Below are 13,296 nucleotides of genomic sequence, written 5' to 3'. Positions count from 1 at the left end.
TGTTTGGCGTCTACACTTCTGATGCCACAAATAAGTTGGAGAGCAGGCGTGGGATGAAAATTTCTCTTAATTAAATGGGCATTTGCCCAAGAATGACAAGGGATTCTCTGGCACACACAGTTCCCAACTGCAGACTATGGCAGACTTTGTTTTCTCAGTTTAAAAGAGCAGAAGCTATTTTCTGCCATTTTGAGAGATCTGAGAAGAAGGATAGTGTCTTCAGCTCTCCAGGACTGGAGTTAAACCTGCAGGCACTGCGGCTCTCCAGGACTGGAGTTAAACCTGCAGACACAGCGCCCCCTCCAGGACTGGAGTTAAACCTGTAGACACAGCGCCCCCTCCAGGCCTGGAGTTAAACCTGCAGACACAGCGCCCCCTCCAGGACTGGAGTTAAACCTGCAGACACAGCGCCCCCTCCAGGACTGGAGTCTGAGGTCCCTGGCGGAAAGGCAAAATGGCGAAATGTAGGCGGAGTTTCACGCACCATGTGAGCAGGGCAGCACCCGCAGCTTCTCCCCCTCCTCGTACTCGTCCAGGCAAATGGCGCACACGTCATAGGCGTCCCCTGCGGCACAGGAAGGAAACGGATGAGTGACACCCTCGGATCGCACCCACAGCATTTCACCCGCACCCACGCAACTCCGGTCCCGGAAGGGCTTGGGTTCCGTGTCCTGGTTTCTGTTCCAGCCGGTTACAGCGACGCGCGTGCTGGCTCAGACCTGGGTCAGATACGTATTTGTTTTGGATTCAAATTCTTTTCTGTGCTCCATTGATCTTGCCTGGAGTAACTGAGCCTGCCAATATGACCAGAAGGCGGGGTGTCTGCACCTTTGGAGAGTATTTCATTGGTTCCAATACACCAGACAAGATCAGTAAAGTGTAGAAAGTGTATCTGAATCCAAAACAAACACGCATTTGACCCAGGTCTGGTTTCAACAGGGACACAGAATCTGCAGTCCGCAGCTGCGGCTCATGACCTTTATCAAAAATGTTAGCTCACGTAAAATATTTTGTGTTTCCCAAAATAATTTCAAGATTTAAAGGGGGAAGGTTGGTGTGAAGTCCTGGAACGGATCGGGCCCGTGTCGTGCACCGCTGATCAATTCTTCCGGGCCCAGCTACCGCTAAACAGACCTTCCATTACTTAAGCAAACTGCCATCAAGCCTGGCCAACCCCAGTCACACGACAGGGCGGATTTAACTGGACACTGTGAATTATTTATTCATTCAGCTCATTCAGAGCTGTGCTCAATCTGACGTGCTTTAAGTGGACAACAGAGAACAGAGACAGTACCACTGGTTTACAGAACGACTCCCAACGACTGTCTGCCAACAACAGAAATAAATTCACAGCCTGACAAACGTCCATTCTGACTGGGGGGGGGGGTTGGGGTGTATATCTCAACAGCCAGCCCACATTTGTGCGTGGAGTAAACGCTAATTGGGACGGGGAAATATTTCCTGTCGTTGTGGTCAGAAAAGATTTCCCATAGCCACCTCATGATGCCTGGGGGGGGGGGAGGGGGGGTGCGCAGAGGGGAGCGGGTCTCACTTCCCTTCTCAGCTTTCCGAATTCTGGGAAGACCTGGGAGCACGGGGGAGAAGGGCTCGAAGCGAAAGTGCCGGAACGGACAATGCCCTCCTTAAAAATTCCACAGAAGTCTTCCTGCCCCGTTCTTCAGTTTGGAAACGAATCCCCCCCCCCACCCCCCACCCCCAACAATGTCGACCAGTGTTTATGCAAGTTATAAATGAACATGTTTTCTCTCTCCATTCCTGTGAAGACGCCAGTCCTCTGTGTGACCGTATAAGGACAAAGCACAACTTCACCCCCCCCTTCCCATCCCACTTCTTCCCTAAAAAAAAAACGCGCTCCTACCCTGGAGTGAAGTAGGAACCGGCTTTCTCACAGGACAGGGCAGTTTACCGCAGCGCGTTTCCATCCAGCCGACTGTCAGGAAACGCGCACGTTCACATTACAGACGGTTTAGACGCATTCTGAGCGCTCCAGAGTGAGAAAATTCCAGCGCTGCGTTAAAATTAGAGGTGATCTCTCAACAGACAAAGAAAGCTAAAAAAAAAAAAAAAAAAGAAAAGAAAAAAAAAATCTGGCAATTTTTCTACACAATAACGCTGCATGCTGCTTCACTGTCGATCAACACCTTTTCATTTCTGCAACTGAAAGGCGGGGCTGCTGCATGTTATCTTTAAAATAAAATAAAAAGAACAATAAACGCCATCGACATACAGACTAGCTGAAAACAATACACTGCTCTGGGGCACAAAAAGCCGACTGGAATCAAGGGCAAGTCAGGAAGCTCATGTGAAGCGTCAAGGACCTGATATTAAAAAGGTGGTGTAAGATCATGTCAATTTAGAAGAAGTTTATAGTTAGAAAATATAACTCAGCAGCCATTTAACTGTCACACAGCGACGGCAATACAAAACGGACTTCTGGAACGTTCCGCGAACACGAGTCACGCCGGTCAGCGCGTTCCGCGTATCCGTGTCCGGGAATGCAGACTAAGGAGTCTGCGGAGTCGCGCGGAGGAAGGCGATGCTTAGCTGCTTCCCTGGAACTTCCTGCCTCACGAGTAATTCACATCATTATGGCCCTTTCTGGCGAAAATCGCACTCAAATGTAAAAAAAAAAAAAAAAAACATTTTCAGATCCGCACGGTTTCCCTAAACACTCCTGCCGAGCAGAGCTTGGCTGCAGATCGGTTTCTTTTCTTTTTTTTAATGTACCAACTACACTTTATTTTATTTTAATTTCACCTTTATTTAACCAGGAAAAAAACCCCATTAAGATCGAAAAAAATTTTTGTGAGAGGGGACCCTGACATAAAACACAAAGTTACACCAGATGGTAGACAAACGATTTACAAACGTCAACTGGGGAATGAGACAACAGTGGAACAGTAATTAAAAAGCAGAGCAGAGGTTAAAAACAGGAGCACATTTCAGTCAGAGTCATGAATTACATGTTTGAAGTCAGGAATTGAAAGTAATTTGTCAAGTGTAAATTTGTGAAGATTGCTCTTTACTTGCTTCAGTTAATAACGTCCTTGCAGCGCTGAACAGCTTTAAAAAAACTTCTCCTCTCGATGTTTGAAAAATAAACGGGGGGCGGACAGGGAATGACATGTGATCCACAAATATTTTTTAAAAAGCCTGAATGTTGAACCTAATCAATCACAGCCCAGCACTAAAGGATTATGAGGACTTGGCTATGCTAACAGGAAGCTTCGGTTACTTTTCCTTAGAAAGCAGAAAGTTACCAGAATGATAACGCAGACGGCTGATTAATGAGATCCTGTTTACCCGCAAGGATACGTGTGCGACCGGTTCATTTATTCGCCTATTTAATCGAGACGGTAGATCTTCCAAAACGTCACTAGTTTTGCGTGAGATTTGGCCAGCCCGCTCAGAGTTCACCGATGAAAGTGACCTCACCGTGATGTCATTCGATGGCTACGGGAAGGCTTCATAATTAGCGCCCTCACGAGTCCCTAATCAGCGCCTAACGAGCGGGGAAATCCCGTGGAAATCGACGCACTTCCCCGAAACGCGAGGACAGATTTCAGCAGAAGCGCAGATTCGAGCCGCAATGAGCAGACGTCTGAGCCTGGTCTTTAGCCGCCTCTAGTGCCGCACGGTGTGGCACAGCACGCTACACACACACACCTGCGATGTGGGGAACCGGCTTCAGAGAGCATCACTGTGACTGTGATTCCAGTGCTAGTTTGTACCTGGTAGGATTCTTGTTTGCTGAACAGCTTACTCTACAGGGTTGGAGTCCTGATCGATGTGGTCACTTCTGGCACTACGATCCTTACTTCACTCTAGTGTTTCTTTTGCACCTCTACATCGTGAACCAATGCACTTGATGTACGTCGCTCTGGATAAGAGTGTCTGCTAAATGCCTGTAATGTAATGTAATGTAATCACAGATCTCAGAACTACAGCAGTGCAGGATTACATGTCTCTCACACACCAGGGCTACCGCACACATCGGGTACTGTCGTGCCACGCTCATCATTATCTCAGGGGTGTGTGTGAGTGAGTGAGTGAGTGTGTGCGTTGGTGTGTGTGTGTGTGTGTGTGTGTGAGAGAGTGTGAGCGTGTGTGTGTGTGCGTTGGTGTGTGTGTGACTGTGTGTGTGCATGCGTGTGTGTGTGTGTGTGTGTGTGTGTGAAGGGAAGGCGGGGGGGCAGAATGGGACGTTAATCATCACTGCTCCTCGGCACACCTGGGTTAAACACCTATTTGAAATAATTTTAACACTTTTTAACAATTTTAAGACTTGCCAGTAAGTTAATTATCAGCGCGCTGGAAGCGCGATGTGAACCAAACCGTACTGCTGCAGGAAAGAAGAATCCGGCTCAGAACGCGGGTGCAAACAGACGCCGCTTTATCGCATGATCAGTGACCTGCAGGAATTTTTACTGGAGTCAAAAGGGTGAAAGCATCTCAGATACTGCTCATATTTGAGCCAGGCGGTGATGAGGGATCGCTCTCTCAGGGCTGGGGGGCTATGTTCAGTAAGCCTCTCTGGGGGGGGGCGGGGGGGGCAGGGTTTGGGAGGGGCCTTCTGTGTGCCAGGACTGCCCCTGGGGCAGGGGGGGCAGGTGGTGTGGGCAGGAAGGAAGAGGATGAGGATGCCGAAGGGCGGGGGTGGGGTGGGGTGGGGGATGGGGGGGTTTCTGTGCCCAGTCAGCAGCTCGGTTGAGACCGCGCGCGGCCGGGCCCCTCTCACTTCCTGCCTGTGCTCAGCGTCACGCCCCCCGGGGGCCTGAGCTGACCAGGGTGCAGCAAGGCCACCCTTAGCCCACGTCAGCTAACGCTCACGAAAAACACAGAAACCTTTTCCTGTTTGCCAAAAACAGTCACTAATGTTCACAGACCGGCCAAAAGTACCAATCAGCAAAACAAAAAAAATGGCTTCCTCTAACACCCACTGTTTCTCCAACACCAGGTTCCTCTTCAGGCTGCATTCTGTATTTCTTACAGCTGGAAAGCCCTTTGAGTTGTGAGGTCACAAATATGTGATTAGAATGTCCTTAAGTGAACATTCTAATGCTGATGTCACAATCCCAACTGGTAACTGAGCATTCTAATGTCGATGTCACAGTCGCTTCTGGTAACTGACAGCAGCGGAGTTCTAGAGCTCTTCTGACTTTTGAAAAGACACTCCGAGAAAACAAATACTCTTCAAAGGGTTAAAATGGATCGCCCTGCTCTCCGACACCTCCCCTCAGCACCCCGCCCCGTTCAGGAGATAAGAGCCGCTCTTAAGGTGTTAATCATTCGCTGACTCACTCCCGACCAGGGGCGTAATTGCACTGGGTCAACTGCCCTCCTTCACATTATTATCCCCTCCCTCAACATACAGCACACAGGGCCCACCTTTAATGCATAACACAGTACTCTCTAATGCTCCTCGACCTTCTACACGCCGTACAGTACAAGAACTAATGTTAAAGGGTAGAAAAATGGCAGCCATTTAAAAAACAAGCACCCCATGAGTTATGAGCGAAACCTTGCTATTAAAAATGAACAAGAATTCATAAATTTAGATGAGCTTATCCAGAGAATCTGACACAGCATAAATTCGTAAGTACGCCTGTAATCCTGTTATGCGGATAAACATTTGCCGAAGCAATTCAGGCTAAGTGCCTTTGCTCAAGGGCACGACGGGGAGTGCCCTCACCGGGGAATCGAACTGGCAACCCCTGAGCCACGGGCTACAGTTCCTGAACCGTTTACGAGAGAGACTCGAGGGACGGAAGGCTGGGCTGCAGAACTTCAAAGCAGAGAATTATCCCACGCATCGGCGCTCAAATCACGAATATATTAGAGGATGGAGTCATCGGGGGCGCTGTGAGACCGTGCGCCGCAAAGCGGTTCCATCCGGTTCCCGTCCGGACCGCGCCGCACGCACGCACGCACGCATGCGGGTGAGGTCACGCACGCACGCACGCACGCGGGTGAGGTCACGCATGCACGCACGCACGCGGGTGAGGTCACGCACGCACGCACGCACGCACGCACGCGGGTGAGGTCACGCATGCACGCACACACGCACGCACGCGGGTGAGGTCACGCACACACGCACGCACGCGGGTGAGGTCACGCACGCACGCACGCACGCGGGTGAGGTCACGCATGCACGCACGCACGCGGGTGAGGTCACGCACGCACGCACGCACGCACGCGGGTGAGGTCACGCATGCACGCACGCACGCACGCACGCGGGTGAGGTCACGCACGCACGCACGCACGGTCTGCGAGAGGTCTGATCTCATGATTGGCTTTGTGGGAAATCACTCCACATTGGCCCGATGACCTCACACACAGGCGTGTGGGGAAGGGAAGCAGGCCTCGAATCACCACACCCCGGTCCTGCACCCTGACCGTGACTCAGAGGACAGCCCCGCCCTGCCCCGCCCAGCCCCGCCCCGCCCACCACAGAGAAGCTTGCAGCCGGTACGGGACGGGATGGGGGGGGGGGACTCTCAGGCGAATACTGTCCCTCTGGCGCTAAAAATATCCCGGGGTTTCCCCAGCAACGCACCGATGATCAGCCTGTAATCACGCAGCGGACTCTCTCCCGCGAAACCATCGCAGCTCACGCCGATAATCACGAGGACACACACACACACACACGCACACGCACACACACGCACACGCACAGGCATAGGCACATGCGCGCACACACATACATACACACACACACACACGCACACACACATGCACAGGCATAGGCACACAGGCACAAACACACACACACACAGGCACACAGGTATAGGCGTATGCACGCACACACACACACACACACACAGGCACAGGCACATGCTCACACACACACTTGCTGACTCAGCAGAAAATATTTCTGAACTCTTTGTTCTCAAATGACGGAAGACTCTCTGGGGAGAAACGCTCTCTGGCCTATCTGAAGTGACACTCGATGCGTTGCCCTCAACGAGCTCAAGACCAAAGATCCGCCTGCCTGTCCCGTGACCCGGAGATCCCCAATGGCCCACAGCTTAACCCTTTGAGGATCAGGTTTTTTTTGTAATGTTTTTTTTCAAAATTCTACATCAGTGTTCTAGAACTCCATTGGTTTCTGTTACCAGTAGTGATTGTGACATTCAGCATTAGAATGTTCAGTTAAGAACATTCTAATCACATATTTGTGACCTCACACCTTAAAGGGTTAAAGGAACTGGGTCATGGGGGCAAGGCCAATCCAGCACACAGAACCGATACCACAGACCAGGCCCTGCCTCCATCAACACCCCCCCCCCCCCTTCTTTTCTGTGATCGACTGTGTACTTTACAGCTCAAAAAAAGAAACAAAAAAAAAACAATCTGTGCCAATGAAATGGTCCGAAGGCTGAAGCCGACACAGATTCTCTAAATGGACGTTCCCTCCTGCCGCACGCCCGGATGAAGCCGCTGCTCTTACCTTTCCTGAACTTGTGAACGGGCAGCTTCTTCAGCTGGTCCTTGCGAAGGCGGCTCCTCCGGGTCCTGCGTCTGTCCTGCACAAACTTGGTGATCTGGAGCAGAGACGGTGTGCGTCAGCGCCCTTGCAGCGTCAGCGGCCTCACTGCATTAGCACCTTCGCTGCATTTGCGCACTTGCTGCGTTAGTGCCCTTGCTACATTAGCGCCCTAGCAGCGTTAGCGGCCTCACTGCATTAGCGCCCTCGCTACATTAGCACCCTCGCTGCATTAGCGCACTTGCTGCGTTAGTGCCCTCGCTACATTAGCGCCCTAGCAGCGTTAGTGCCCTCGCTGCGTTAGCGGCCTCGCTACATTAGCGCCCTCGCTGCGTTAGCGCCCTCGCTGCATTAGCACCATCGCTGCAATAGCGCCATCACTACACTAGCACCCTCGCTGCGTTAGCGCCCTCGCTACATTAGCGCCCTCGCTGCATTAGCGCCCTCGCTGCGTTAGCACCATCGCTACACTAGCACCCTCACTACATTAGCGCCCTAGCAGCGTTAGCGGCCTCCTTACCGCCATTATGTCCGCAAGCCGTTTAGCTGGCACCTTTCGCCATGGCTACTCACAACACCCCTTTATTTACCACAACATCAATCAGAGACGCTGTCTAAACCGTACTGTCGAAGCGTGGAGACAGATTCCGCTTACGTTTTAAAAAACGAATCATTTCAGCCATCGGCAAGCGGTCAGCGTGACACGCAGTCTGAAAAAACCACCAGCGTAAAAATACTTTTTTTAAAAAGCTAAAACAAGCTCCTAATACCGAACGCTTATACCGAACAGCCACAGGAATCTGCTCACCATGAAAACGAAGATGAGGATGAGGCAGATGCCCACGATGACGAGGAAGGGGATGAGGTAATATTCGATGGGCAGACTGAAGTCTGGCATGAGGATCACGTGACCTCTGCAACAAAAAAAACAAGAAAGCCCATTGAGGTCATTAGTATTCACCTCTGAAGAGTCCCACCCCCCCCCCCCCCACACACACACAGGAAGCCCACCAGAGTCTTCCTGCGACTCATGTCTGTGGGAGCTTGACTTTGTTCACTATGGGTGAGATGGGAAGACAGGAAGTGTTGACTGGCCTTGAGCAAACCAGAGCACTGGATCAGTTTGCTCGGAGCTGCATAGGCAGGGCTTTGTCATGGACAGGAAATGACATCACATTCCCTGTGGCCAGTACTCACCCTTTCTCATACGTGTACTCTTCCTTGAGGGCGTTTGCCGTGTCTTCACCCACGAAAACTGAAGGAATGTGTATTTGTTTCAAAACATCCGCTGCAACCAACAGGAGAGAAAGAGAAAGAGGTCGACAAAAACACAGCCGTGCATGATTATGACGAACGACGTCACGTTTTTACGGTTAAAGTTAAGCTTTAACAACAATGATAACTCTAAGATCCATGTTTGTTGGTCTCCCCTTCCAGGAAATACAATATAATGCAATATATTAAACACAAGTGGACTTCTTTTTTTGAAAATACAATAAAATCTATACTTCAAAGCAGTGTTTTTTCAAAGAAAACATTGAAATGCCTCGAAGCGGCAATATTCAGTATATTTATCCATACGTTACATATTTAAAAGTAAATACAGCGTTAAATATCTTGGGAATACATTTCAGTAGATTGAAATATATTTCGTTTGCTTTAGGATCTTTAGGCGTGGGTGTATTTGACCGAAGGCTGAAGACACATTCGTGGTGCCAGGCCAACAGTCAGATAACAGAGAATCTTTGGCTGGCTGATTACAGATGGCTCTCTCTCTCTCTCTCTCTCTCTCTCTCTCTCTCTGTGTACAGAATGATTTATCATACCCACTTCCTGTCTGTCAAGCGACATCCATCATACCCTCAATCTCTGCAGACAGATATATAATATGGCCTCTTCCTGTTTGGAGGGGGCATAACACTGAACTGTATGCAGTTCATTGGGTGCACACACTGTTCCTGCCAACCGATTGGCGGTTATTAGAAATGTGGACTGGCGGAAATTATTCACGATAGCTCGAAACAGGTGTTTAGAAAGGCATCCTTCACTTCAAAGCACTCTGACGACCCTTACATCAAAGATGGATCGGACCGATTACACGAGTAGAGGAATTCAGGTTGAGTTCGGAAACCACCAAACTTGCTGACAGGAGCAGAAGGTCAGGTCGAAAGACACGGACCGGTCTCCGACAATTTTGAAATTTCTCATGCGGAGGTTCAGGAACCGAAGCGTCGTTGCCCGAGTGGGGCGTACGAGAGGCCATCTTCTGCGCCTGTTTGTGTGTTTGTTTGGGGGGTGGGGTGGGGTGGGGTTGGGGTGGGCGGGACTCACAGTCGTTGGATTCCATGCTGATTAAATCACTGCAGTTCACGTTGTGGACAATCGCCCCCTTGTACCCCGCCTTCTGGGCGTTCAGGACCTGGGGAGAAACAGAACGGCTTGTGTTCAGGACCGCGGAGATCAGCCTCCGGCCGCCAACCCCAACCGCCATTCTCAGCCGCGTCAGAACCGGGCCTGCTGACATCACAACGGGCCGAGCGGGCGGTCCACTCCGCCATCTCCACACGGGAAGTTCTGTCTAGCTGCAGAATTACAGCACCTCCAAGGAAACGTCTGAGGCAGTACTCACAGACTACGTGCAACTAAGATATTCTCTGCTACGCTCCATAATACATAGTGCTCTGAAGTGATGTATCTTCAGTTACAAAGTGGGAGTTTAAATTTAAGTTCCATCCCTACTCTTGTGGTAAATGACCAAGGCGTAACATGTGAGCACGCAAAGCCTCTGAAAAACAGGAAATCCTTGATGGGGATTAAAAATTAACATCACAAACATAAAACTACGATTGCAAAAAAAAAAAAAAAAAAAGTTAACCGCAAGGATATCAATTCAAATACTGCCTGTGTAAAAGTGTTTCTTTCATTTGCTATGTGTACACAGGGATCTGCCACTCTGTGACCGGTCAGTTTAACGGGTCCAGAAATGCTCTGAGCTGTTCATGAAGCAGGAAGGAGAGCGGAGCTCCTCTGCGCGTGTGTGTGTGTGTGTGTGTGTGTGTGTGTGTGTGTATATGTGTGTGTGTGAGTGTGTGTGTGGCCGCCAATTTTTCTTTTTAGACGACAGTAGGACTTTTCACAATCTTACCTGCGCTTGTTCGACCTCACACACGCAGGCACACAGCACACACACACGCACACACACGCAGGCACACAGGCATACACACACACACAGGTTGAGCAACACAGGGCTCCAGAGCCCCAACCAAAATATATTGCGTAAACAAAGAGCGCTGTTTTCAGGGCTGTTAATCAAAGCGTGAAATCTTTTATAGGCTTTCCCCGCCTGGTTCTTGATACACTAGCCTCCCACTGAAGGACCCGCCGGCTCACTGCACGCGTCTGACTGTGTACAGAGTCATAGAGTACAGTTAACGAGTCCCAAAGATGATTTAAAGTCAGCACTACTTTCAGCAGAACTGCATGATGGGAAGTGTAGTTTCCAGAGAGGCACAGAACTCTCAGAATTGTTATAGGAATATCCCAGATCTGCCCACAGCAGCAGAGTCTAAAGTGGTGGCATTGGAACAATGGGGCTGCTGTCCTGACTGCACGCTGCATATTCAAACAGCCAAACAATTCCTCAACACAATGTCCTCAAAGAGCCTTACATTCTTCAGTAACAGAACACACACACACGCGAGGGCACACACACACACACACACACGCACACACACGCACACACACATACACACGCACACACACGCACGCACGCACACACACACATTCACACACGCACACACTCTCACACACACACACTCTCTCTCACACACACACACACACACACACACACACACACACTCACACACACACACACACAGCAGGCAGTGCGCTGTGAGGACGGGATCTCTGACTGGAGCGGCGCGAGGTCACGCCTTGGCGGGAGTGGCGGGCGGGTAACGCTCTGTCGCTAATCTAATCTGCAGCGGCTCGCGAGGACAGAGCCCCGACCCCGCCACGGAGAAACCCGCCAAAAAGGGAGGGTCAAGTGGAGAGGGGGAGCGAGCGCTTCAACAGCCCACCGGCTCTGCCACACACGACAACGAAAAACCCATCCCGGTCACACATTCCCACACAGCACCCTTAGCCCTCACCGCGCTGACCCACGGACACGTTCACCGGGGGAACAGGAAGCGGCGGCGGCTTGGCGGCACACCTGGCCTATCGCACGCCCCATTAAGCACCAGCGGAGCGAATGAGATCACTTTCCTCTTAACGTGTCTCCCCCCCTGGCCGCCCCGCAGCTAGAACACGGGCTGTGCTGCAGCGAAACGCGCCATCTGTCGAAATAAATTATGAATGTACTTCTCTTTCTCTCTCTCGCTCTCTCTCTTTCTCTCACAGTGTCCATCTCTCTCTCTCTCTCTCTCTCTTTCCATCTCAGTCACCATCTCAATCTCTCTAATTTTCTCTCAGTCTCATCTCTCTCTCTCTCTTTTTCTGTCACCGTTTCCATCTCTCTCTCTCTCTCCATCTCAGTCACCATCTCAATCTCTCTAATTTTCTCTCACAGTCTCATCTCTCTCTCTCGCTCTCTCTCTCTCTCTCTCTCTCTCTCTCTTTCCATCTCAGTCACCGTCTCAATCTCTCTCATTTTCTCTCACAGTCTCATCTCTCTCTCTCTCGCGATCTCTTTTTCTCTCACCGTTTCCATCTCTCTCTTTCCCTCTCTCTATAATTGTCTCTCTCTTTCTCACTGTCTCATCTCTCTTCTTCTCTCTCTCTCAATCTCACTCTCTCTCACTGTCTCCATCTCTCTTTCACTTTCCCTCTCTCTCTCTCACTATCTGTCTCTCTCCCTCCCTCCCTCCCTCCCTCCCTCCCTCTCCGACAAGACAGGAGGGGCCCCAAACTTTTGCACACCCCCCCCCCCCCAGCAAACCCACCGCGAGCCCCAGTGTGATCTGGAGTGCGTGAGCAGAGTTGTTTTCACACATCTGCTCTGGGACAATAAACACAGACAAAAGTACAGGGATGCTCCAGGGGGGTCAGGAATCCACCAGTGTGAGGAAGAGACGTGCGGTGGATCAGACCACGGGGTCGAGCGCATATCTGAGATGCTTCAACTCAGGAGGCCGCCATAAAATATGAAAACACCCCCGCGGATCTCCACAACATTTAATAATAAAATTCATAAACATATTTCTGGCCAAAATGAACATATGATATAAGACCCCCCTCTCTCTCGCTGCACCCCCGTCCCGGACCCCCCCTCTCTCCCTGTACTCCCATCCAAGACCCCCTCTCCCCTGTACCCCCATCCCAGACCCCCTCTCCCCTGTACCCCCATCCCGGACCCCTCTCTCTCCCTGTACTCCCATCCAAGACCCCCTCTCTCTCCCTGTACTCCCATCTAAGACCCCCTCTCTCCCTGTACCCCCATCCCAGACCCCTCTCTCCCCTGTACCCCCGTCCCAGACCCCACAGGAAATGGCGAAGGACTGCTACCCCGGAGCGATGATGCACTTCCTGTAAACTCCTTCAGCCCAAATCACAGGCTGGATTACATAACCCCGTCGCCCCCTTCCCCACACACACTGTACAAAATATGAACCCCCCCCCCCCCCCCGCTCTCCCCCCAAAGCTGATTAATATTCATTACGTCACAGTAGCCAGAACCCCAAAATTAATATGGGGAGGAATTTGGATACACAAACCAAACCCGTTTTTTTTGTTGTTGTTTTTGTTGTTGTCGTTTGTGTTCTTTTCTATTTTAGGAGCGAAACGGGCCT

General features: G+C 50.8%; 1 protein-coding gene across 1 annotated transcript in view; it reads right to left on the bottom strand.

The window, feature by feature from the left end:
• LOC135252290 (E3 ubiquitin-protein ligase RNF13-like) overlaps window positions 1-13,296 on the bottom strand; it is a 37,617-nt gene that overhangs the window by 2,493 nt on the left and 21,828 nt on the right. Inside the window, exons 5-9 of the mRNA XM_064330210.1 lie at window positions 9,839-9,926; window positions 8,705-8,795; window positions 8,316-8,421; window positions 7,472-7,565; window positions 485-565 (exon numbers count right to left, since the gene is read on the bottom strand). Coding sequence (XP_064186280.1) covers window positions 485-565; window positions 7,472-7,565; window positions 8,316-8,421; window positions 8,705-8,795; window positions 9,839-9,926 — 460 coding nt within the window. The remainder of the gene's footprint in view (window positions 1-484; window positions 566-7,471; window positions 7,566-8,315; window positions 8,422-8,704; window positions 8,796-9,838; window positions 9,927-13,296) is intronic.

The sequence above is a fragment of the Anguilla rostrata genome, chromosome 4 (assembly GCF_018555375.3).
Source record: "Anguilla rostrata isolate EN2019 chromosome 4, ASM1855537v3, whole genome shotgun sequence".
NCBI classification, from domain to species: domain Eukaryota; kingdom Metazoa; phylum Chordata; class Actinopteri; order Anguilliformes; family Anguillidae; genus Anguilla; species Anguilla rostrata.
This window is presented reverse-complemented; position numbering and strand designations above follow the sequence as displayed.